The 24,051-nt window shown below is 38.0% G+C and overlaps 1 protein-coding gene across 4 annotated transcripts in view; it reads right to left on the minus strand.

Moving 5' to 3' along the window:
- The window catches only part of vcla (vinculin a), a 52,183-nt gene that overhangs the window by 15,669 nt on the left and 12,463 nt on the right, over positions 1–24,051 (minus strand). For 2 of the 4 annotated variants that reach the window (XM_073873264.1, XM_073873262.1), the window contains exons 3-12: positions 21,261–21,410; positions 17,138–17,246; positions 16,600–16,722; positions 14,851–15,011; positions 7,330–7,420; positions 5,305–5,452; positions 4,643–4,796; positions 3,412–3,587; positions 2,624–2,814; positions 74–273 (exon numbers count right to left, since the gene is read on the minus strand). In XM_073873264.1, coding sequence (XP_073729365.1) covers positions 74–273; positions 2,624–2,814; positions 3,412–3,587; positions 4,643–4,796; positions 5,305–5,452; positions 7,330–7,420; positions 14,851–15,011; positions 16,600–16,722; positions 17,138–17,246; positions 21,261–21,410 — 1,503 coding nt within the window. Of the gene's footprint in view, positions 1–73; positions 274–2,623; positions 2,815–3,411; positions 3,588–4,642; positions 4,797–5,304; positions 5,453–7,329; positions 7,424–14,850; positions 15,012–16,599; positions 16,723–17,137; positions 17,247–21,260; positions 21,411–24,051 lie in introns of all 4 variants that reach the window. The other 2 variants (XM_073873263.1, XM_073873261.1) reach the window with 1 other exon arrangement.

The raw sequence follows: 24,051 nt of genomic DNA on the forward strand, positions 1-24,051 counted from the left end.
TACAAACACCTGCTATGAAGGATCATGGGAATCTTTTAATAGACACGGGGGACACCGCGTCTGACCATCTTACTTTAATCGCTTCCAGAAGCTGAGCGGCCACAGCACCGGCCTGGGGACTCTCTCCCTCTCCCCGCGCGGCCAGGTCTGCCAACTGCATCATCAGCTGTTCCACTCGGTCACACTTTGCTAGCAGCTCCTGTCTGTAGGGTCCCGGTAGAGAGTTAGCCAGCCTGCGGCCCTCCGCTATAAGCCCGCGTATTGCAGCCTGGCCTGAAGACACAGAGTAAAGATGACATTCAAGGTGGCAGACCGGGAACAGTTTTTTTTTTTTGACACATGCATATTTGATATAAAACCTAAAGTCCATTTGAAATTATTTAACAGCAAATTCCATTTTTTCTAGTGCACATTTTTGGCTTATTTGGAAATTTGAATTAATGATAAACCAGACCAAATATGGTAGATATATGTTTCATAGCTATACTGCACATCCAGCTCAAATATTTCTAGGTAACAAATTTTACATTCATGCATAAATACATACATAACCAATGTGGGTTTTGTTGGCATCAAGATGTAATTGCAGTATATCCCAATACTGTCTAACAACAAAGTGTAGAATTTACAGTATAGAGCACATTTGTCAAATTCAAGGCCCGCGGGCCAAATCAGGCTCAAACAATGATATACTGTATGTTTTTAATTGATCTTGGCCTGCTTTAATTCGAAATGTGCAGCATTGTACTACGAGTCCTAGCAGGCACTGCGGACACACTGCGTGCTAAACGTGATCTCCTCATCTCGCACGAGACAGTCTACCCTGAAACCACGCCCACTTGCGTCTCATTCAACTTTTAAACACTGCTAAAACCTGAATGTAGGCTCACGTTTGTGTTAGGGGTGGGGCTATGCTCGGGAGCTCCACTGCATCATCGAGCCACTAATTTAGCCCCGCCCAAATAATCCTGAACACAGAAATGTGGAAAAACGGTTTAATGCACTGTAAAAAATGACTTTTTTACATAGTATTTTTGTCTTGTTTTCAGTAAAAATATCTAAAAATTCTTAAATTAAGATGTATTTTTTTGATGAGCAAAATGACCTAGGAAAATAAGTCTAGTTTTAAGACAAAAAATAAAAACTTTTAATATTAAAGTAAATTAGTGCTTAAAACAAGCAAAAAATCTGCCAATGGATAAAGAAGAATTTCCTTGAAATAAGTTTTTCATAAAAACTTAATTCAAGAATTTTTTTTATTCCATTGGCAGATTTTTACACTGCAAAAAATGATTTGCAAGAAAAAAATTCTTATTATTTTTGTCTTGTTTTCAGTAAAAATAACTACAAATTCTTAAATTAAGATGCTTTTTTTGATGAGCCAAATGACCCAAGAAAATTAGTCTAGTTTTTAGACCAAAACTATAAAATTTAAGTGATTTTGTGCATAAAACAAGCAAAAAAATCTGCCAATGGGGTAAGCAAAAAAAATTTCTTAAACACTAAATTAAAAAAAATTAAAAATTCAATTTGCTTACCCCATTGGCAGATTTTTTTGCTTGTTTTATGCACAAAAACCCTTAAATTTGATATTTTTGGTCTAAAAACTAGACTTATATTCTTGGGTCGTTTTGCTCATCAAGAAAAAGCATCTTAATTTATTTTTACTGAAAACAACACAAAAATACTAAGAATTTTTTTTCTTGAAAATCATTTTTTGCAGTGTATGCTTTTACATTTTTTGTTTACATTTTTTTAAACTATTAAAACATTTTTTTATATTTTTTGTTTAAAAATGTAAGAATTCTCAGATATTTTTACTGAAAACAAAAATACTAAGTAAGAAAGTCACTTTTTGCAGTGTGGTGTAACTCCACAATTCAGTAGTACTAAATAATTCAGTCTTTTTAATGTGTTTCAGCAATACATTTATAACATTTATATTATGTTTAGAAACAATTATCTGAAATGACTTTATACAGACTTAAAAGTAACATGAACTGCTGTTAATAGGACACGTGATGGCTATTTCTAGTGAAATATTTTAACCAAGAACATGAATCTAACGGTGACAGAGGTAATGATCTATCTGTCACATCACATACAGGTCCAGAGTAAAGTGTCCAGTGACAAACAAATTCAATATGGCTGTGTCATCCTTTGGGAAAAAGTAATTGGTCTCGAATGACCAGGAGCTTTTACTGCACATCATTGGTCATTAGGCTAAACACAGACACAGATACCAAAACTGTTACATAACAAAATGACTCGGATTCAGTTCTTTTACCAAGCTGCTTCATGTTTTGTCTAGAGAAGGCATATATGAACTTTAATATGTGACCCAATCTGTGAAAGCTCAGCTAAAGTCATTGTTTAAGATATACTGTTTTCTACATAAAATAATCTACATAATGTACAGAACATTTTGTGAAAATATAACCTTGATATATTTACTATTGACTGAATAAAGCCAATCAATGAGTAAAATCAAACTTCTATGCACTCAATATAGCTAATGCCTAGTCCTGGACTTTAGCCTGGATTTCACAGACAGGGTACATCACAAATGAGCAGTTTTCTTTATACAGACTGCATGTATTTGTGCAGGTTTGCTGGCACACACCTACTCCACGATCATCTACACCAGGATTGTTGATCCAGCGCAGGGCCTGCTCCATTTTGCCCTCTAGAGTGACGGCAACCTTGGCAGGTCTCATGTTGGCCACAGCACGGTTGGTTTTCGCCTGCAGGTTCTGCAAAGCTGTGCCGATCTGTTTGGCCAGTGCTCTAGCTTCAGGTGTATCTCCTTTACCCCTGTGCCACACACAGAGACCAGAATATGAGATTTTACAAAACAAATGCAATTTGAATAAAAGACAGAAATACAGTAAACATGTATCTAACTAGATGCCATTGCTGTTGGTGGAGTGTTGAGGTAGAGTATAGGGGCAAATAACACAAAGCTCATGGTTGGAATTTACTGGACAAACATCCTGACTTTCAGTAAGTTTTCAAAGCATAAGCTGCTTAGGAATTTTGCAGGTGAATTACAGTGATGTCATAAAACATGTTGTAGGAAAAATGACCCAATTTGGAAATCAGGAATCTCCGTCTGTGGGACAAGACAGACCCTTCACATGAGATAACAATTACATTTTTTAGTACTCCCTGTAAGAATAAATAAACTATGTCACGACAAGTATATAATCTTGGTTACATAACCCAACCAAACAGTGACCATGATAGGAGTGTATCATGTATTCGGCATGTGCTGATCAAAGACATAATATTCTGTAAACATGACATACCGGCCTGACTGATAACCCTCTTTAGTGTTTTCAAAGTGGTAACATGATGAATGTTCTTGGAATTACAGGACTTTAGCCATATGTACTGTTGGTCTGTAATTACATTTTACGAAGTTCAACCAGTCTTGCAGTGAGTCCCGCTATCTCACTGATGGAGCGCAGAATGTCATCTCTCTCTTTAGGGTCTTCACAAAGGTCAGCAATGCGTTTGGCCTCTGCCAAGAGAGCACGAATGTTCTCCTCTCCCTCAGGACCTCCGTTAGGGTCGGCCAGCCAGCTCTGTACAGAAACATGAGTCAGCATTTACAAGTACTTAAATTTAAAAAATAAAAATAAAGTTGGGTACAATTGTTATATTTATGATTTAAAGTGGCCATGGCATGAAAATCTGAATTTTTCCATGTTTAAGTGCTATAATTGGGTTCCCAGTGCTTCTATCCACCTAAAATTTTTTAAAAAGATCAACCCAGTAACTTAGTTTTGGTAAACCATTCTCTGCAAACACGTGAAAAATTAGGTACTTGAAATTTGGCTCTCCTTATGATGTCATAAGGAGATCTTCTTATAATAATACCGCCCCTTAATCTGCACTATCCAACCACGGCACAGCCATTTAGTGCACAGAGAAAATAATTCACAGCACAATTGAGTTTCAATTGCATCATCATCATTGTGATCAGTGTTTGCATTTCATCCGCTCATTTCCATTTTAAAGGATACACCCAAAACGCCACATTTTTGCTCACACCTGCAAACTGTCAATTTTAACATGTTATAATAAATTATCTTTATGGTATTTTGAGCTAAAACTTCACATGTGTACTCTGGGGACACCAAAGATTATTTTACCTCTTAAAAAAGTTTTGTGACATGGCCCCTTTAAGACGATTCTTACAAAATCATACCTGGTCATACCCGAATGCATTTAATAGCATTAACATTAAGCAAATAGAGTCGCAGGGATGACGTATTTTTGTAGGCCAACCCCAGAAGTTAGCGGGACACTTGTTCCCTCGCTAAAAGCACATACATTTTCCCATAGACTTAAAAAAATAAGCTCTGTGTTTAACAAAAGTTTATCACACACACGTTTTGTCCAACAAGGTAATCTTCACAGATGAACAACTTTTATGAATTTTGAAGTTTAAATTTGTTTTATTTCTAGTAAGCACATTTCCACTAGAAATGTCAAATGTGTTTGTTATCTAGATTCTGAATTTGTTTGATAATGACAAAATGATGGGTAAAGCACAAATACCGAAGTTTAACATACAAAACCACTTAAGTAACCTCAGAGTAGATTTATGCTTCTGGTAAACGATCACACGATTGACCTGGGCTGTGTCAATTCTCTTGGCGATGGCCTGCTTGGCATTGGTCAGGGCCTCCAACTTTCGGGCAGCATTCTCCACTTTCCCCACCAGAATATCCAAACCGTGGGCCACCTGTTGAGCTTTCTGCATTCCCATGGGGGTTGCACCCTGACCTCTGGAGAAACGGCATATAAATAGTATCAATATGTCATAATGAGAGAAGTCCTCATCATGAGTAACCTATAAATCAAGTGTATTAAATTGACATAAAATAAACATATGAACTACATGGAAAGATCAGAGTAAAAACATCCCATAAGGCACCTTTTTCCTCAGCACTCAACACTGAGAGGTAAATAATCCCTGGAGGTTTAGGTACCAACAAAATCTAAAATGTGTTCATTAAAAAAGTGTTAATTAATTAGAGCCCTTGAGATACATCATACAGGCATAACGTTTTGCATAAAGGATGATGAATACCATTACGAACTGCTTGCAGCTGCATTAATGCATTATTCACCTCATATGAGCACTATGAATATGTGGCGACACTTGGCTTTCTGTTTAAAATGCTGAATTGTGAAATTACTTAGGTTGAATCAGCAATATAATGGGCTGATGATACAACCATATCTCTCCCATAGGTCTGACTGGACTTCTGCTGTATCTGAAAGTGGGCGTACCTGGCCCGTACATCTGACACTTGATCAGTCATTTGGCCAAGGGTCTTGGCTGTTCCCAGGATCTCTCTCCTCTCTTTCCCCACGCAAAGCTCGCCTACTTTTCCAGTTTCGTCCAGTATCTGACGTAGTGCATGCTCTCCTGGGTCGCCTGTACGGGACAAACAACAAACTGAGCAAGCAAACACACTTTAACGTCAAGTTAAACTGCTTTAAATTACACACATTTATGTACACTGGTAAACAAATATTAATTAATAAAAGGAAAAAAAATAATAAAGGCATGACATATCATATGTGACCTGGGACCACAAAACCAGTCCTAATGTCCTAAACCAGGCCTTAAAAAAGCATTCACATAAAATGTCAAGTAAATATACTTATCCCGCAATAGTACGTTTGTCCAGAACAAAGCATTCACATAACTCATCTGGGTAATATACTTATGCTGCAATAGTTAGCCTGTCTGAAACCGAGCGGATTCTAAACCAAAATACTGTTTGACACTTGCATTACATGCAAACGGCCCCTACGCTAATAGGATTCTGTTTTTCTCTCCCTGTCTCGTCCTCGACCCCGAGGGCAATGAGACAAACAGACCCAGTTCCTGCTGCTGTGAAGGTCATCACACCACTGATCTACTGACTGTCCTTCAACGTGCTGCCCAGCCGATGCCTGACCAACAAACACCAGCTGAACCAGTTTAATCCGCTTACCCGTTTCATATCCCTATCGTATTTATATATATATATGTATGTGTGTGTGTGTGTGTGTGTGTGTGTGTGTCTCTCTCTCAAGGTTTTTTCTCGTCCTAGGAGTTTTCCCATAGGGTTTTCCTCCTAGGGTTTATTCATCGCCTGGAGAGTCAGCCAACATTGGCTTAACTTAGCACTTTCCTGTATACGTTACATTATTACTATGCTCGCTTGTACGCTTTATTCTTAGCCGCTGTATTCTGCTTCTTATATTACCTATCGATTTTTCTGTGTTGTCCCCTACATCTATTCATGTAAAGCTGCTTTGAAACAATTAGCTTTGTAACTTTGTGTAATTGAAACAATTAAAATTGAAGAGTTTCGTTGCAAAACGAGATAACGACCTTTTTTTTCATTGTTCAGAAATCTCGTTTTTTGGTTGTGCATTCCAATTAATTTCAATGCAACTGCAGTTGGCTTGTTTTGATTTAAACCTTCATAACTTATAAAATACAGCTAAGTAGCACCATAAAACTAAATAATAACATGATAACATAATAATAAACATGTTTTGACAAAAATGTTAAAAAATGGATTTATCTCGTTTTGCAACGAAACTCTTCAATTGTGAAAAGCGCTATATAAATAGAATTGAATTAATGGGAAATTTTCTGAATAAATAAGCTTTCCATTGATGTATGGTTTGTTAGGATAAGACAATATTTAGATTTTAAAATCTGGAATCTGATGGTGCAAAAAAAATCTAAATATTGAGAAATCGCCTTTAAAGTCCAAATCAACACATATTACTAATGATGAATACATATTTATATATTTACATTAGGAAAATTACAAAATATCTTCTTGGAACACGATCTTTACTTAATATCCCAACAATTTGACCCATACAATGTATTGCTACAAATTTACCCGTGATATTATGAATGGTTTTGTGGTCAGGTCATGCAGGAACCAACAAGATTTTAAGTTTTTTTTATATATATTTTAATAATCTAGTACTCAGTGTCATGTATTACAAGATAATACATAACAATATATGTTTTGTAAAAAGTGTCTTATGTAGCTGAAAATTATGATTTTCTGTTATCTGAATTACAGTAGTTGTCAATTCTGTTACTGTAAACTCGGTTACCAAGGTGTGTGTGTGTGTGTGTATCTCTGTGTATGACTGTCAGTTCTGTTACATACAGTATTGTCAACACTGTTACTGTTACAACAGGACATCATAACTTTCATTTTCACTTTCAGCAAATTTACTAATACATGTATGTACAGGTACACATATTTATACTGTGTATTAATTGCATGTCACCTGGCAGACCATTAGGATCCCTCAACCATCCTTTAGCCTGACCCATCTTTGACTCGATCACTGCCAGCGCTCTCTTCATGGCCTCTGTGTCCTTCAGGAGAAACAGTGTGTGTTAGTGAATACAGTCTTCATCATATTTCCCCAGCAGGTGTCATTGTATGTATCAGAGTGGTTACAGCACATGCTGCTCACACGAGAGAGTAGATGCTCAATGGGAGGGGTTTCTGCATCACAGAGCGACCCATCTTCATCCTTACGAAGGGCATGAAGAGTCTCTATAGTACCTCTCTCAATCCCAAACACATTGTTAAAGCTGCATTATCACTAATTCACACTTCCTTGCACCATGCACACATTTAGAGGAGAACTCGTCTGTTCATTAACTCAAACGTGTTTACGGTTCTACTGCAGTCTCTGTGCAGACAATGCATTCAACAGAGACAATTTTAGAAAAAATACCATATCAATAGCATCTAATGTTGGAAGACATATGAAGGGCACTGGTTTGAAATAAAAATCATCAGTGTTGTGTGTTGTAGTGCTCAATGTCAAAATGAATTAGGATTGATTATGGTTAAATAGTGGTTATTAGATGTCATTTCTCATACTTAGGGTTAGCGTTTGGTGTTCCTGTGGGTTCAATTTCCAAGTAACACATTCACAAACAGTAAAGCTTGCATGCAAATATAAGTTGCTTTGGATAAGAGCGTCTGCCAAATGTGTAAATATAAAAAAAATTAATTGTTAGGAGCTTTGATAAAACCCTAAATACTGGTCCCACACTGCTTATGCTACAAACATGAATAATGTGAAACTAAAAGGCTTGTTGAGAAGAGGTGTGCAGTTACTGTTCAATGTTAAAGGACTTAGGGTAACAAGGGGAAAAAGTCCCGTAAGGCTTGAAGGAGACCTAGCAACCATCTAGCAAGCCCTAGCAACCATAAGGAATAGGCAAGCTACTGCACAGCAATGTACTAGTCACCTACAACATCATAGGAACCACACTGCAACCATCAGGTTTTATTTTGTTATCTTAAAAAATACAGCAAACAATAAAAGGTCTGATAATAGTTTTGGCTTGTTTTGCTTGTGGTGTCTCCATTAGGAGACACTCTGGTGGTCACAGCCAATCAGGAAAAGTAGATGGGCAGGAAATAAACCACTCACATCTGCTCCTGCCGCCACCCCGGCAACTCTCACAATCTCATACATCTCATGTAGGAGCATTACGGTACGAATGTACGCGGATCAACAAGCATATCCATTTAAAGGTGCCGTTTTCGTGATCCCATTTTTGGTGTGTAATGTTGCTATTAGAGCATAAATAACCCCTGTAAAAGTATTAAACTTAAAGTTTAATGCCAAGCGATAGATTTTCTTTAACAGAATTCGCTTTTCAAGGACTACAGGAAATGCCTGGTTTGGACTACAGCCCTCTACTTCCTAGGTATATGACGATAATATCCACCCACAGGAACTGCCAAAAAGGGACGTGGCCTTGTTGAACTTCCATGTAGAAGAGGAAGAGTTGCGTTAGTAGAGGGTTTTTGTCCCCATGCCGTCAAGACGCTGTTATTTTCATCCCAGAGTCAAATGCTCTTTGTTTGGACTTTTGCTAATGACAGCTTCCTCAATCTGGCGTGACCTTTCCAGATAAAGTGCGGTAAGCTGCTGTCGAATCACAACACACTGGACCAGCTACACAATTAGAACTCGTTACGTGTTTCTAAAGGAGGAACTTCATAGAACAGAGAAGTGATGTGAAAATACTCGTAAAATTGCCAGACAAGCGTCTGTGTGAACACAAACACGTCCCGTAAATCTTCTGAGATCGTTGCCAGAAAGAGGACCTAGTAAGATGCCCGGAAAACCCTCTGTGTGCACAAAAAGCCGAAACAATGCTGTAATGGGCATGTCGTAGTGAGGACGCGAGCGTCATCACAACAAAAGTTATGGTTCAGCGCTTTAAAACGAGAAATTTGCATCTATATCAACATTCACCACGAGAAATGTCAGCAAACTAGATTGAAGCATTTATCAGGAAATGATAAATGATACGCATAAACAATCACACGCGTACACGCTTGTCATCGCAACATGAAGTTTGTTCAACTTTTTAAAATGAGGGAATTACATGCAATACAACATTCAAGACGAGAAATGTCAGCAAACTGGACTGACGCAGATATCAGGTAAGTTAGCTCGTCACTTACTGTGCTGAAGCGGAGTTCATTCAGCAGCATAAAAGAATATCACGTCACGTGTAGGGGTGTAACGATTAACCGTGCACATTTTTCTTAATGAATGAATTTTAACAAATTACGGTGAAATCCCGGCACATCCGAACGCCAGGGGGCGCTCTCATGCAAAAACTTCCTTTGTGCCACAGAAGAAGTAGCATTGCAAACGCTATCCCAGGAAATGTCTACAGGAATATTTATATCACTGTCCTTCAAATTGTTTTAGGTATTTTCATGATAATAAACAATATTTTGAATGAGTTTTATTTAACGAGTGTTGTTTTTTTAAATACACGTTATAAACGACTCCGGCTCATAATGATTTTAGATTGATAAGGACTTCCTACTGATCAAATGCCGTAGTACACGCACAAGCTGTGCATGAAACAAAGAATCGCAGCCTTGCGATTCAAAACCGAATTCAGACAGGCATTTTAAATTGGAACCGCGATTTAATCGTTACATCCCTAGTCACATGCTCATTTGAGCTCATCCAAAACAAAAATGCCCGCGCTCATCCCAACAAGATATATCGTTCAGCTCCTTAAAATAGGGGTTTTAAGTGCATATTAACAATCACGATGAGAAATGTCTGAAAACTGTATTAAAGCATAGAACGGTACGTCACGCGCTCCTTTATAGTCTCATCATAAACAAAAATGCACGCGAGTGGTTTATGGAGAGAGAAATAATAAATAATATCGTCGCTGCCTGATGAAACTCACGTATGTCCAAAACGGTTATTTTCAGGAAGTGAAAAAAACATTGTATTTCAAAAGCAGTTGAATGTAGCGTTGTCATACTTGGTACGGCATCTTTACATGTAACCATATTCTTGCCAGTGTAATGATATAATCCACATTTGACCAAAATTGAGTTTAAATGGACATACGTGCATATTTTACAGTAATGGTGGGCAATACGTGTTCTTCCGATCATTAATTAGAATGGCCAAGTCGCATTTCATATTGACAAATGAATACGCTCAGTTTATTAAATAGCCTACCTCTTGGTTTATTAAATACGCTTAGTTTATTTAATATTAATTATACATTTATTAACTGTCTCTTGCAAACTATGAAGGGACAATGAATCAATACACTGACATGGTAATGCTAGACAGATACTTTGTTTGCACAGTCCTACCGTAATGTTGCCACTCCTAGACGTACGTCTGGCGTCAGGGGGGAAATGTTTACCTCGATGAGGGAAAGTCAGAAGGTACGTTTACATGCAACCAAATAATCAGTTTGTAATATTGATGGCTCGATTGTATTGAAAAGCCTTGATGTAAACACCTTAATCAATACGATTGAAGACGATCGGATGCAAATTTGGATCGTATTGAAGGGGGTGGTGTACTCTGATCTGTGATCCGATCTGCAGGGGAAAAGTATGCATGTAAACGCGTGAATCGTCTCACCAGGTTGTGTTTATTCGGCTATCCAGTGCTGAGCTTCGCTGAAACTTCACGAGACTGGCGAAATGCTTCCACAGGGCGGGAGATACGGGGCGTTATTGACAGCTTTGACACCAAATGGATATACGTGAAAATTAGATGACATGATTTCGCAACTTTTCATTGGCCATTTAGATATGTGAAGCATACTGTATACGGAAATGAACCTGGACATTCAATCCGTGAAAAATCTCAAAATCTGCAAAATGGACATACATGGTTTCCATCGGACAGCGACGATATGCAAACTTAAGAGGCTGCGTAGAAGATAGGGCAGGACTTTCAACAGGTCACGTGTTTTTCCGGGACCTTCCAGATGCCTGCAAATCATTGGCAGTGTGACAAAAAAAATCAAATGATCCTGGAAAAATCCAGGATGCATTTTCAAGAATGTCTGTGTGAAAAGAGCTTTATATTGTGCACCGTAAACACAATTAAAGCATCAAATACACAGGAAAAAACAGCACCTTTAAATGTCTTTAAAATGTGCAGGTAGATTCCATGTAAGCTCAGTGCATTACTTAATTGATCTGATAATGTAGGAGGCATACGGTAGGCACAAATAAAATGGACAGGTCATTTTTTTAGATAAAATAAATTATCTACCTAATCCATTTCCTCTGCCTGCCTGCTATCCAGTAACTGTTGCCTTCAAGACAAACATTTCACGTCCAGCAAGATGGATGATTTGTAAGTTGATGAGTCACTTCCTATGTGTGGGCATTATTGGATAGAGTCAGCTGGGGTTGCAAAAGTCCAGAATGATGCCGTAAGCATTTAGTTTTTATCTGTGATCTACTTCTCACTTCAGAAATCATATCAAATCATTGTGAAATCATGACAGGATCTAAATATAATCTGATAAAAAGTATGTTTAAACATTTTAGAATATAAATATATATTTCAGTATTCATACACTATAACTTGGGTCACAAGCAAACAAATAAAGCATTTTCTCAGTACTATCTTAGATTTACCATAATACCATCATTTGATGTCTAACAAAAAAGTAAAGAATTGATATCATTAATTGATATGACCCAGCGCTGGGTCAAAAAGGGATAAACACTTTACTGGTACTAAAGCGCACTAAGTTCAGATACAGGCCAGGCCAGAACATCTGATCCTATTCAATATTTAATGATAGAGTCACAGAACATTTAGTGCTTGAATGTACACCGTGCTTATGCTCTGATCTGATGACAGATCGTGAAGGCACCTGCTGTGGGGAATAACAATGGCTGCTGGCTGCTGCAGAATAAAAATCAACTCATTCTTTATCCATGGGCTCCAAAAGTAAGATACTCCAAAATTATTCAGCATTACGAAGTTGGCCGTCAAAATTAAATTGGACTATTTAAACCAAAACCATGCGCCGAGGTTATTGTCTTTATTCAGATTACAAATGAACCCCTGGAAGGTTTTTAGTGAATTAGGAAACAGGTTATAAAAAAATGATAAAAAGGAATTTTATGATTACAGTGTGGGTGATAAAATAAATGAGCCAGGAACTGCCGACACTTTTCTTTCATAATTCATTCCCTGCAAATGGAGTAAAACTGTAATGTTTTTGAGTGTTGGTGGGAATCGAGGAGCAATAACCATATCAATCCACTCAGAGGGCACAAGGGAGCCCACAGTCAGGGTTGAGTTTCAACCCGTGACAAAAGCCAGCATACCCAATGCTAAGAGCAAAGCTTTACGAAGGACATTGGTTCCATTAAAAGATGAAATAAGATCAATTACTATTAAAATAACATTTTAAAAATGGTTAGAGAAAAGTCCAGTCCACACAAAAACTGACAATAACCAAGTAGCTGGATGATATTGAACTAAATTCATATTGCTGTAATTTTGGCATGTATGGCGATATACAGTGTATCTTCTACAAAGTGTAATCAATGTTTACAAACAAGTCAAAACCTTATAAGATGGAAAAATAGCTTATGATGAAAATTAATAGACCTTTTGCGTGTTTGCAAACAGAGATGACGTTTTTTGTCAACTGGTGGCAGAAAGTGACACCTCCGCAATAGGGGTGTGAAGTGTTTTAGCATTAAACTGTGATTTTTATGGATCCGGTGTTCTGTCAAAGTCAGTTTCCCCTATATTTCTCTTAAGTGTAATGTTTCTTACAACGTTTTCCCCAAGTTACGTTTATTTTTTCAATAAATTAAAAGTTTAAATGGCTTGGCTACTGATATGTGTGCATGTATTTGTATGTATTTGCGTCTCGACTGTGATCTACGGTGTTTTCGCATCACATTTTGGTATCAGCTTGGGTCGCTTGGAACCCCGACCGAGGTGGTACTAAAAAAAGGATCGGGTACTACATACTGCACCCAGTGGAAAAGCCCCCAAATGTAAGCTGACCCGACTCAAACCAAACAGTGGGGTACTATGCAATGGAAAAGCGCCATTAGACCCGCAAAATACCAATATATTACTAAAACTCGATACCACCCCTAAATACTGGCCTGTAAAACTATAAAGTCAGCAGCGATTTGTGATGTAAACTAACAGGTACGTGCAACTTAAAAAATGGAAGACCCCCTCGATCGATACGTCCCATCTTCTTATTTCAATAATGTCAACACAATAAATAAACCACAATCTTGTGGAAAATATGTGTAGGCAGAGCAGAAGAGCAGGTTTATCTGGTGAAACTGCATTCAGAGGTAAACCAAAATGTGTTCAGCAGTAACCACAGAGACAGACATCAAGTGTTAAGAGTGTCACATCCCGAGACAGACATTAGTGATTATCTGTGAGAAAAGTGACAGAGAGACAGAAGGTCTAAATGAGGTACAAGATGAGACTGAAAGGGCGAGCATGAAGAGGGTGAGGATGAAACAATGTGACAGTAGCTTGGCACAACAAAAAAATAATTGCACTTGTTGTTTTATTGTTGTTATTGTGCAAGATTTTTTAAAACACAATTCCTTATTGAACACATCGGGATATAAGTTACAAGCTGAAAAAATGCCTCTAACAAACAATAGAAAAAAAACGTGGACGACTGCTAACAAACACACACTCACACACATTGTTGGCAACACAATGGTCTGGCATGCATCTGTCGCATTACAGAGGGGAGATAGGAAAGCTTACCTTCTATAGAAAGGGAAAATAAATGAAAGGACACAGAAAAGAAAGAGAGCACAAAAAGAAAAGCAAGTTTAAAGAGATATATCAGGGCAAACAGAAAACAGAGGTGACAGCAAAGTAAATGAAAGCTCATTTTGAGTAGAGTGATTTCATATGGAAATATTTATTATGCATGCTAAGCAAGCGAAGGGTGTCATCAGTCAGGAACGAGATATCAAATGTAGCATTACAAATGAGTTTGTCACTGTGAAATATTAAATTGAAGATCATTAATCTAATTGTCGAGCACCATTGCCATGTCTGTATATAGGTTTAGCTGGTTATTAGGACTGTCATATCACACAGTCACCGAATTTTAAGCCTGACTGTGAACAGTGCTGGAAATGGAACAGATTACATTAGCGGGTTGGATGGGTGTGTCGAATTCATTCAGGGGGAAAACAGTTTCTCTAGAAAATGAAGATGAACCAAGCTGTTCTAGTAGGTACTGTAAAAAAACTGTAACTGACTGAAAATCATTGTTAATAGGTAAAAATACTAAAGATTTGGATTTTAACAATATTCAAACATACATAAATATATAAGTTATTTGAGAATGTACTGTAAGGAGACCGAATCAATTATGTATCAGCCTAGAAAGATCTTAATACCAAGAGTAAGCAAGGCCTGAGTGTGTTTGTGTGCATGTGTGTTTGCATGTGTTAGGAGTCATACTTTATTGGCCCAAGCATCTTCATCCCATGAAGTGAGTTGTAGTACTCTGATGATCTCAATGATCTCAGCGCTCATCTTCTCAAATGTGTAGTTTCTGTTCTTCAGGGCCTCCTCCACGCCGTGACTCTTAGTGCACTTGGTTGTCACGAAGATTTTAATGGCTGACATTTAATAAGAAAAAAGATTATGTTAAATTTCTACTTTTAAGAACAATCTGGAAATATTTTATACATCAAATTGGCAGCATTGTGTGCAGTGCGTTCACACTGTATATGTAGACCAGTGGTCTCCAACATGGTGCCCGCATGGAGCATGGAGTTGCCCACCAAAGCACATTCAATTAATAGCCTGAATTTTTATATTTATTTATTACATATCTTTAAATCAGTTTGGTTTCTTTTATGTATGATAACATTTTAAACAATGATTAAACATATCAACAAGTAAAATTAAATTAAATTAAAGGGGGGGGGGTTTCAACAGTATTTCATGCATTCTGACTTATTAACACAGTTAAAGAGTTGTTTCCTCATGCTAAACAAATGCAAAGTGTCAAAAAAATCACTTTGCCAGAGTTCAAACAAGTTTTGGAAAGTTTTTTTTCGAATACGGGTCCAGCTGATGTTTCAGGGGTAAGCCATATCACTTCTTTTTATGGGCACTTCCCCCGGAAAACCATGTCCACACGTCAATCAGCGGGAGAGCGAGAATCAAGAATGCTAAGTTAAAGGCATCACTTCACGTGACGCAACAATGGCATGAAAGAAGAAGTGTGTTTTTAGATGTAAGGATAAGTAAGCCAGCATTATGGAAACAATGGATATACTTTGTTTATCTGCGGTAGCAGCGGAGTTTTGCGTGTGTGTTTGTATACCACCGGATTTCATTGAAAAGTCCCAACCGGGTCATGAGTTGAATGCGGTAAGTAAGACTTTTGTGCTGTGTAGGTAAGTGCATATTATATAAATGACGCAAACATGTAGTGAATCATAACTTATCCAGTCAGTGTTGTATAAAGTGTAACATGACCATGACTCGCTCCTCCCGCAGCTAGTAACTCCTTCCAAATTTTTTCGTACATTATCGTAAAGAATCGGTAACGCTGATTTGTCTTTTATAAATCTGATAAAACTAAAAACTCTTTGGAGATATGAAGGGTGTAATACTACTTTATAGGTACTCCAGATTAACATCAGATACGCAAAAACATTTTGTATTATGGGAGCTTTAACAAGTAAAGAATGTAGACCTCCAGATTGCACTATCAATTGTTGGAGACCCCTGATGTGGACCAATCGGTCAAAACCCAGTTAACATAATGTTTTGGTGATTTAAATAAAATCATACAGTACATAATTTAAAAAAACATTCTGTAAAAAATATACTTTTGATATCTATAATATAAGTAAGGTCATGTCAAATATTAAAATCAATAATTAGATTATGAGACTTAACCCTGGAGTTTACAGGCAGGGTTACATATTATGAGTCTGGCTATTTAATTATAGCCATATGTGTTGCAATATTTGCAAACACGGCCATTAAAAGCTTCACCGCTGCCGTAAATGAGCCACCAAACAACCTGAATATTTATCGCTGAGCCAACTGCAGAAAGCCAAGTGGAGCAAGGGAAAATCTTTCCCTCCCTGCAAGACACAAGCAGCTAAATGACTGCAATTATCAATGTTGCCATATCAACGGCTGGCACGCAGAGACTGCACGCGCGCTGCTGCCCAGTAGCTCTCTCACCTGATATAAGCACAGGCAGCAGTTCCTTTACTGTGTTCATGGAGGTGACAAGCATCACACGATGCTCCTGATGTGTCAACTCCTGCTGCCGCTCGTCAATCATCTTTGCCATCTTCGTCATGCCTGACGAATAAAAAACAAATCAAATCAAAACAAGGATGACAGACAATATATTTTTAAATAAATAAATAAATTTATTTTATATATATATATATATATATATATATATATATATATATATATATATATATATATATATATATATATATATATATATATATTATTTATTTATTTATTTAATATATATATATGAAGATATGATATATATGCATTACAAAAACTGCTGAGCCAGTGAAAATATTACCATGTAATCTAAATTATAAATTATAGGCCTGATGTTAATTATAGGCCCAAAAAATCCATGTCATTGAGCCTCAGATAAGATTAAGATCTAACACAAAATAACTTCTTCGAGGAAGTATGAGACCTGGCTTTATTAACGCATGAGAATGATAAATAAAAGGGTTAACAGACACACCTGGCCCCAGGTTTTTAGTGTAAGTGACCAAGTCCTCCATGGTTTCCACAACCTCTGCTACCGTCAGGTACTCCAGGATACCTTTGCACACACGGATAATTTTACGCACCTAAAAATAAATAAATTAAGCATTCAGAGAACAAGAACATAATGAGGAATCGTTTAAATATGGCCTTCATTTTTAGTGTAATGTTTAATCCTATAGGTCTCTGCCATAAACAAGCAATCCCACAATAGCACCATAACATCATGCCCAGTAAACAGCACAGATCCTTGAGAAAGATGATAGCAGGACTATTAATAGAGCTCAGAGTCAGCTTTCACCACAAACTGATGATATAATATCTTCCAAGTAGATACATACACACCACACGCTACCTAATCTGATGATAACATTGCATTAGCGGTCTTGGAAAAGTCACATGTTTTCATTACACAGCAGACATTTCTGTGGTTGCTGTAGTGGTATAAAGATCACTAGCATTAAATGTAGTTTTGTATGTTTACAGGTGGCATTTTACATTTTGGAACAAACAAACACATTTACAGTGTGCACATCTACGTGATTAGAAATCTTGTGACTTGCAGAAGCTTTGCAAAAACTTCAAAAATAACTGGCGCTGATAGAAGTCGTACTGTGTGTACAGCAGCTCTTCAGATCATGTGCACTGTGTGAGCTCCATTATGCTGCGCCCACCCACACCATCGGCACACATGGGAGGCTAGATATGTGGATCACATTAAGCCTATAGTTTGCTTAATACTGTAAGTGATGACAGTATGTTTAAAGTTAAGTAATAAGAAAAGCTGAAAGCCACCTTTGATCCAAGGAATTTACATTCAGAATGCAAACTACAAATGCTTGGATTCAGATCAATACATTGATACACAAATACACATTCAGCATCTTACACATTCAGGCCCGGTTTTACAGACAAAGCTTAGCTAAAGCCAGGACTAGGCCTTAGTTAAATTAAGATGTTTAAGCATCTTTTATTAACATTCCTTAGAGAAAGACATTACTGGTGTTTATCTTGAGACAAATCAATGGCCCTGGCATATTTTAAGATCTGGCAGTGCAAGTTATTTTCAGTTGAAACAGCTCAAACATGTGTTTTAGTCTAGGACTAGCCTTAAAGGGACACTCCACTCTTTTAAAAATATGCTAATTTTCCAGTTCCCCTAGAGTTAAACATTAGATTTTTACCATTTTGGAATCCATTTAGCCGACGGTACCACTTTTAGCATAGCTTAGCATAATCCATTGAATCTGATTAGACCATTTAGCATCGTGCTCAAAAATAACCAAAGAGTTTCGAAAAAAATTTCTATTTAAAACTTGACTCTTCTGTAGTTACATCATGTACTAAGACCAATGGAAAATTAAGTGTTGCGATTTTCTAGGCAGATATGGCTATGAACTATACTCTCATTCTGGTGAGTAATAATCAAGGACTCTGCTACCTTAACATGGCTGAAGGAGGTGCAATGATATTACGCAGTGCTTGAAAATAGTTCCCTTAGTAACCTTCAATAGCAGGGGACTATTTTCAGGCACTGTGAATGAGAGTATAGGTACTAACCATATAGGTCTAGAAAATCACAACTTTTAATTTCCGTCCTAGCCTTAAACACCAGTAATGTCTTTATCTAAGGCATGTTAATAAAAGACATCTTCAGCTGAATGGATTCCAAAACTGTAGAAATCAAATGTTTAACTCTAGGGGAGCTGGAAAATTAGCATTTTTTTATAAAAAAGTGGAGTGTCCCTTTAAGACACTCAGTTTTCAAATCTTAGTCAAATCAACCCAAAATGTAATAGGACATCTCCCTGACGTGATATTATCAACCAAAATTGAAATAAAGAAAATTTTAAATCAACATACAAGCTTCAGTAAAACTGCAAAACATATCTGCTGATAAAAGACACATTCTAATATGTCATGGTTCACAGAGAACGGGACCCAAGTGCAAGGTACGGTGAACTCAAAACAAGGTTTATTATAAACAGAAACTCCCACCAGGGGGCAAAAGACATGACATTAACATATAACAAGGAACAGATAGTTAACAATACTCTAGACTACACTAACAAGACTTGACTTGGTTTGGTTTTGAACACTCTCAAAATACCCTGAGACACTACAGACAAACCAAAACGATCCAGCACAGGACAGAACACACTGGGGCCTTAAATAGGAGAAGCTAAACAAGATAACGAGGGAAGGTCAGGTGAGGGGAGTTAACCAATAAATGAATAATTAACGAGGAAACTAGGGGGCGGGGCAGACACAAGACACAGCAGCACACTACTCAGACAAAAGGCCATGTGCTGCCACACAAAACATGGGTACGGCCACGATCCTGCCACATGACCATGAACTACTATAAATAACTATGACAGACTGGCAGGATCATGACAGTATCCCCGCCTTAAAAGGGACGCCTCCAGGCGTTCCTCAAGGGGGTACACAAGACAATGGACAAGACAAGACTATGATACAGACTATGACAGATAACAGATTCAATAAAATGAACTAGAAAGAAAGTCCAAGGTGATCAACACAATCAAAAACTGCAAACTAAAGATCATAAGGGTAAAGTCCAGGGAGGCTTGGGCAACGGTCGCTGAGGTAGTGGCCGGGCAGACGGCTGTGGCTGTGACCGGGCAGACGGCTGTGACTGTAGCTGTGGCCGGGCAGACGGCTGTGACTGTAGCTGTGGCTGGGCAGACGGCTGTGACTGTAGCTGTGGCTGGGCAGACGGCTGTGACTGTAGCTGTGGCTGGGCAGACGGCTGTGACTGTAGCTGTGGCTGCAGCCGGGCAGACGGCTGTGACTGTAGCTGTGGCTGCGACCGGGCAGACGGCTGTGACTGTAGCTGTGGCCGGGCAGATGGCTGTGACTGTAGCTGTGACCGGGCAGACGGCTGTGACTGTAGCTGTGGCCGGGCAGACGGGTGAGTTGACTGCGGGAGCTGAAGAAGGCTGATCCTCACAAGCAAACAGTCAATAAGTGTCCATGGTGAGTCCACGGATACCTGCTGGGTCCCTGACTGGCTGGATCGTTCTATCATGGTTCACAGAGAACGGGACCCAAGTGCAAGGACCGGTGAACTCAAAACAAGGTTTATTATAAACAGAAACTCCCACCAGGGGGCAAAAGACCTGACATAACCATATAACAAGGAACAGATAGTTAACAATAGGTAACCATAGACTACACTAACAAGACTTGGCTTGGCTTGGAACACTCTCAAAATACACTGAGATATTACAGACAAACCAAAAACAATCCAGCAAAGGACAGAACCAACCTGATCTCACGAATTTTCGTGGCATAGTCACAGAATTTTGTGCTCATTTTTCCGTGGCATTCTCACAGATCTCTGCATTTTTCCGTGGCCCTGCTACGGACTGTCTTTTTCCGTGGCATTCTCACGGATTGGTTACTCAACTGTTTTTTCCTATTTTCTTACCATTTTCGCTTCGGTTTAGGGTTAGATTTACATGAAATGACATCCCTACCCAAACCCAACTCTAACCCCAACGCCAGGCGACAATTGTTTAAAGTTTAGAAAATATAAAAGAATAAATCAGAAAAAATTGTATAAACCAATAGTTACAGTGACATACTAACGCAAACACCAAATCTAACCCTAGACCGAGGCGAAAATGGTTTGAAAATAGGAAAAAGCAGTTGAGTAACCAATCCGTGAGAATGCCACGGAAAAAGACAGTCCGTAGCAGGGCCACAGAAAAATGCGGAGGTCCGTGGGGGTGCCACGGAGGAATGGGCACAAAATTCCGTGACTATCCCACGGAACTTTGTGAGATCATGTTGCCAGAACACACTGGGGCCTTAAATAGGAGAAGCTAAACAAGATAACGAGGGAAGGTCAGGTGAGGGGAGTTAACCAATAAATTAATAATTAACGAGGAAACAAGGGGGCGGGGCAGACACAAGACACAGCAGCACACTACTCAAACAAAAGGCCATGTGTTGCCACACAAAACATGGGTACCGCCACGATCCTGCAACATGACCATGAACTACTATGAATAACTATGACAGACTGGCAGGATCATGACAAATAGACAAAAAAATCTCATTCCCATTCATACCTCAGCTTCATCAAAGGTCAGTAGCAGGTCTGATGTGCCTGAGAGGATCCCCCGGGACCCGTCGATGAGGTAATCCCGAGCAGGGACTGAATATGGGTCTGTTCTCAACATTCGCGCGGCATCCACCAACTTTGCACAGGCATTCTCAACCTTAAGAAACAAACACATACCATAGATAAAGAATAGTTGCTAAGTTGCATTTGATATGTGGCAGATTACCTATTTTCAAAATAAAAAAAAACAGAAAAAAACTTTTTGCCACCCAGTGGGTGTAACCACAGTCACTTTCGCCGATGATGACGTCACATGCATACCCTCTATATAGTTAATGTTTTATTTAATATATAATAATATATATATATATGTATTATATATTTATATATAATGTTTTATATAATGTTTTTAATTTTTTCTTTTCACAAACACTGTTGTCAGGAGTTTACTTTTTGACCCAAGCGCAAAAGCATGTATAAATAATCTATAACACAAATCTAGCTTAATCTAAAGATTACTTTTATATTAAATAATTTTTATGATAAAATCACATACACATCATGTTGCTTATGTTATGTTTAAGGGGAATACAATCGAGTTGGAAATAAAAAGACAAGACAACAAATCAAAGCAATGTATGAAAACACAATGGGCATGCTCTTCAACACATCAATGGGGAGAATCTTAATCCGTGTTTTTCTCCACACAGGTTTTGAATTATGTGAATTATTAAAAAAGAAGTGAGCAGATATTTTACCGTTATAGGCTGTTTGTTTACTGCAGACACATATTGATGTTCTAACACATTATAAAATTGAATTTCACAATAGGTCCCCTTTAATAGATATTAAAGTCCCCCTAACCTAGAAAATGCACTTTTAAATGTGTATCTAGCAGAAAATGAGTCGCCAGTGTGTGTGCAGAAACATCCTGTTATTATACAAATGAATATTCTTCTTTGTGTAATCTCCTTTAAACTGCAACAGTCACACAAAACAGGCTGTTGGGGATCCCGTAGCAATGTGATGTCACATTGATTACGCCCCAACAATAACCGCTCAGAGACTTTGCCTTTTGAGTGCATAGTTCAATCTTCTGCCAGAGACACATGTTTTGATGTAGTCCAAAGCACACGTTTAAGCACTCTCCCTCCTACTTTGCAAACAGGGAGGAGAACAGAAGCTTTCTTTGCATTTAAAGAGACACACAAAAAAAACAGCGCGTTTTCCATTGCAGCCACAAATGGCCATGTTCAACATTGTATAATGAAAGATCTGTGGTGTATTTTCAGCTGAAACTTTACAGACCCATTCTGGGGACACCAGAGACTATTTTAATATTCCTGAAAATACCTAGGTTAGGGGCCCTTTAAATCTCCCATACTGCTGTTGCCCCAAAGTCCAGTGAGAAGTGACATGTTTAGGCCTCTCTTCATCATTATAGTGTGGTGGAGACCCAGACTTACGCAGGCACAGACCTTTGTATATGAGGAACCACTTTACAACACAGCCTATATATATAAACTGTAGAGAGAGGTTCACATTTCCTGTGACCCACCATGTGTGTGCTGATAGATGAGCCCTCAGATTGTGTTTATGGTGCCAAATGTGTCAGCTTTCTGAGTCTAGCTAAATCTTCTGCCATCTTTAACTTAGCCCATCTGCCCTGTCATTTCATACAGATTAGTCTAGGAACACAACCACTTGCAAACCTAAAATAAAACATTTTCCCGAAATAAATTTAGAGCAGCATTTGCAAACAATGCCCCCGAGATGATATGGTGTTGTAAGTGGCTTTAAGCACACTGGGTGGTGGCATTTAAGTTTGACATGTTTTTTTGCAAGTTAAAGATAAACGCCTAAAAATGATTTCCCATTGGAGCCCAATTAGTGAGCAGTGAGAAGCCATGCAGGCTCCATATGGAGCTGTCAACTTCACTGCTGTTCTAGGGATTTTCCATATGAATCTCTTATTCTTAAAAAGTACTTAATCACAATCCTTTATCACAAATCAAGGCAAAACAGTTGCAAGTTTTTTAAAGTTGTGGGTTCTGCTCCAGCCTCTGTCATCATGTCCCAATCCATTTTAATAATCAATAAAAAATAAACAGTGCCACTTTATGTTAGGCGTTGTGTACTTACATACATACTTTAGTACATTATACTTTAATGCAATAATAGCATTTAATACAATATATACATATACATTAACCTCCTAAGACCTGGATGTCCATTTTTGTTGTTTGCACCATAATATTTAATTATTTGTAACTGCAACCTGTTTTATACAGATGTGGACAAATACACTGCTTCATACTTACAGAAAAATATTTGGTTATTATATTTATTGGTTCTTCCTAACCCCAAAATAGCTGGTAGAAATCTGAAAAAAGACAAACCAAAGCTTGGGTCTTAGGAGGATATATACACTTATTGTGTAGTATGTTATTCTGGGTAGGTTTAGGCTTAGGGTTTGATTCAGGGTTAGGGATAGGGTGAAAAGAATGTAATTACATACAGATTACTTTAAATGTAGGTATAATGTAATAACACACAACAGCGTGCCGCAGGGATGACGTATTTTGTAGGGAAAACCCGAAAGTAAGTCATCATTTTAGCACTGGTTCCATTGTCTCAAAGTCAATGTTTTTTTTGAATGGGGTTTTGGTTAAATACCTTAAATAAGATCTTGAGCTAACACAAGCCCAAGATATTTTCACGTTTTATTCTACGACATAAAATACACCAATAATACCCCCAATCGTGACTTTTTAAAGCTTTTAAATGTCTTAAAAAGG

This window comes from Misgurnus anguillicaudatus, chromosome 11 (genome assembly GCF_027580225.2).
Source record: "Misgurnus anguillicaudatus chromosome 11, ASM2758022v2, whole genome shotgun sequence".
Taxonomy (NCBI): domain Eukaryota; kingdom Metazoa; phylum Chordata; class Actinopteri; order Cypriniformes; family Cobitidae; genus Misgurnus; species Misgurnus anguillicaudatus.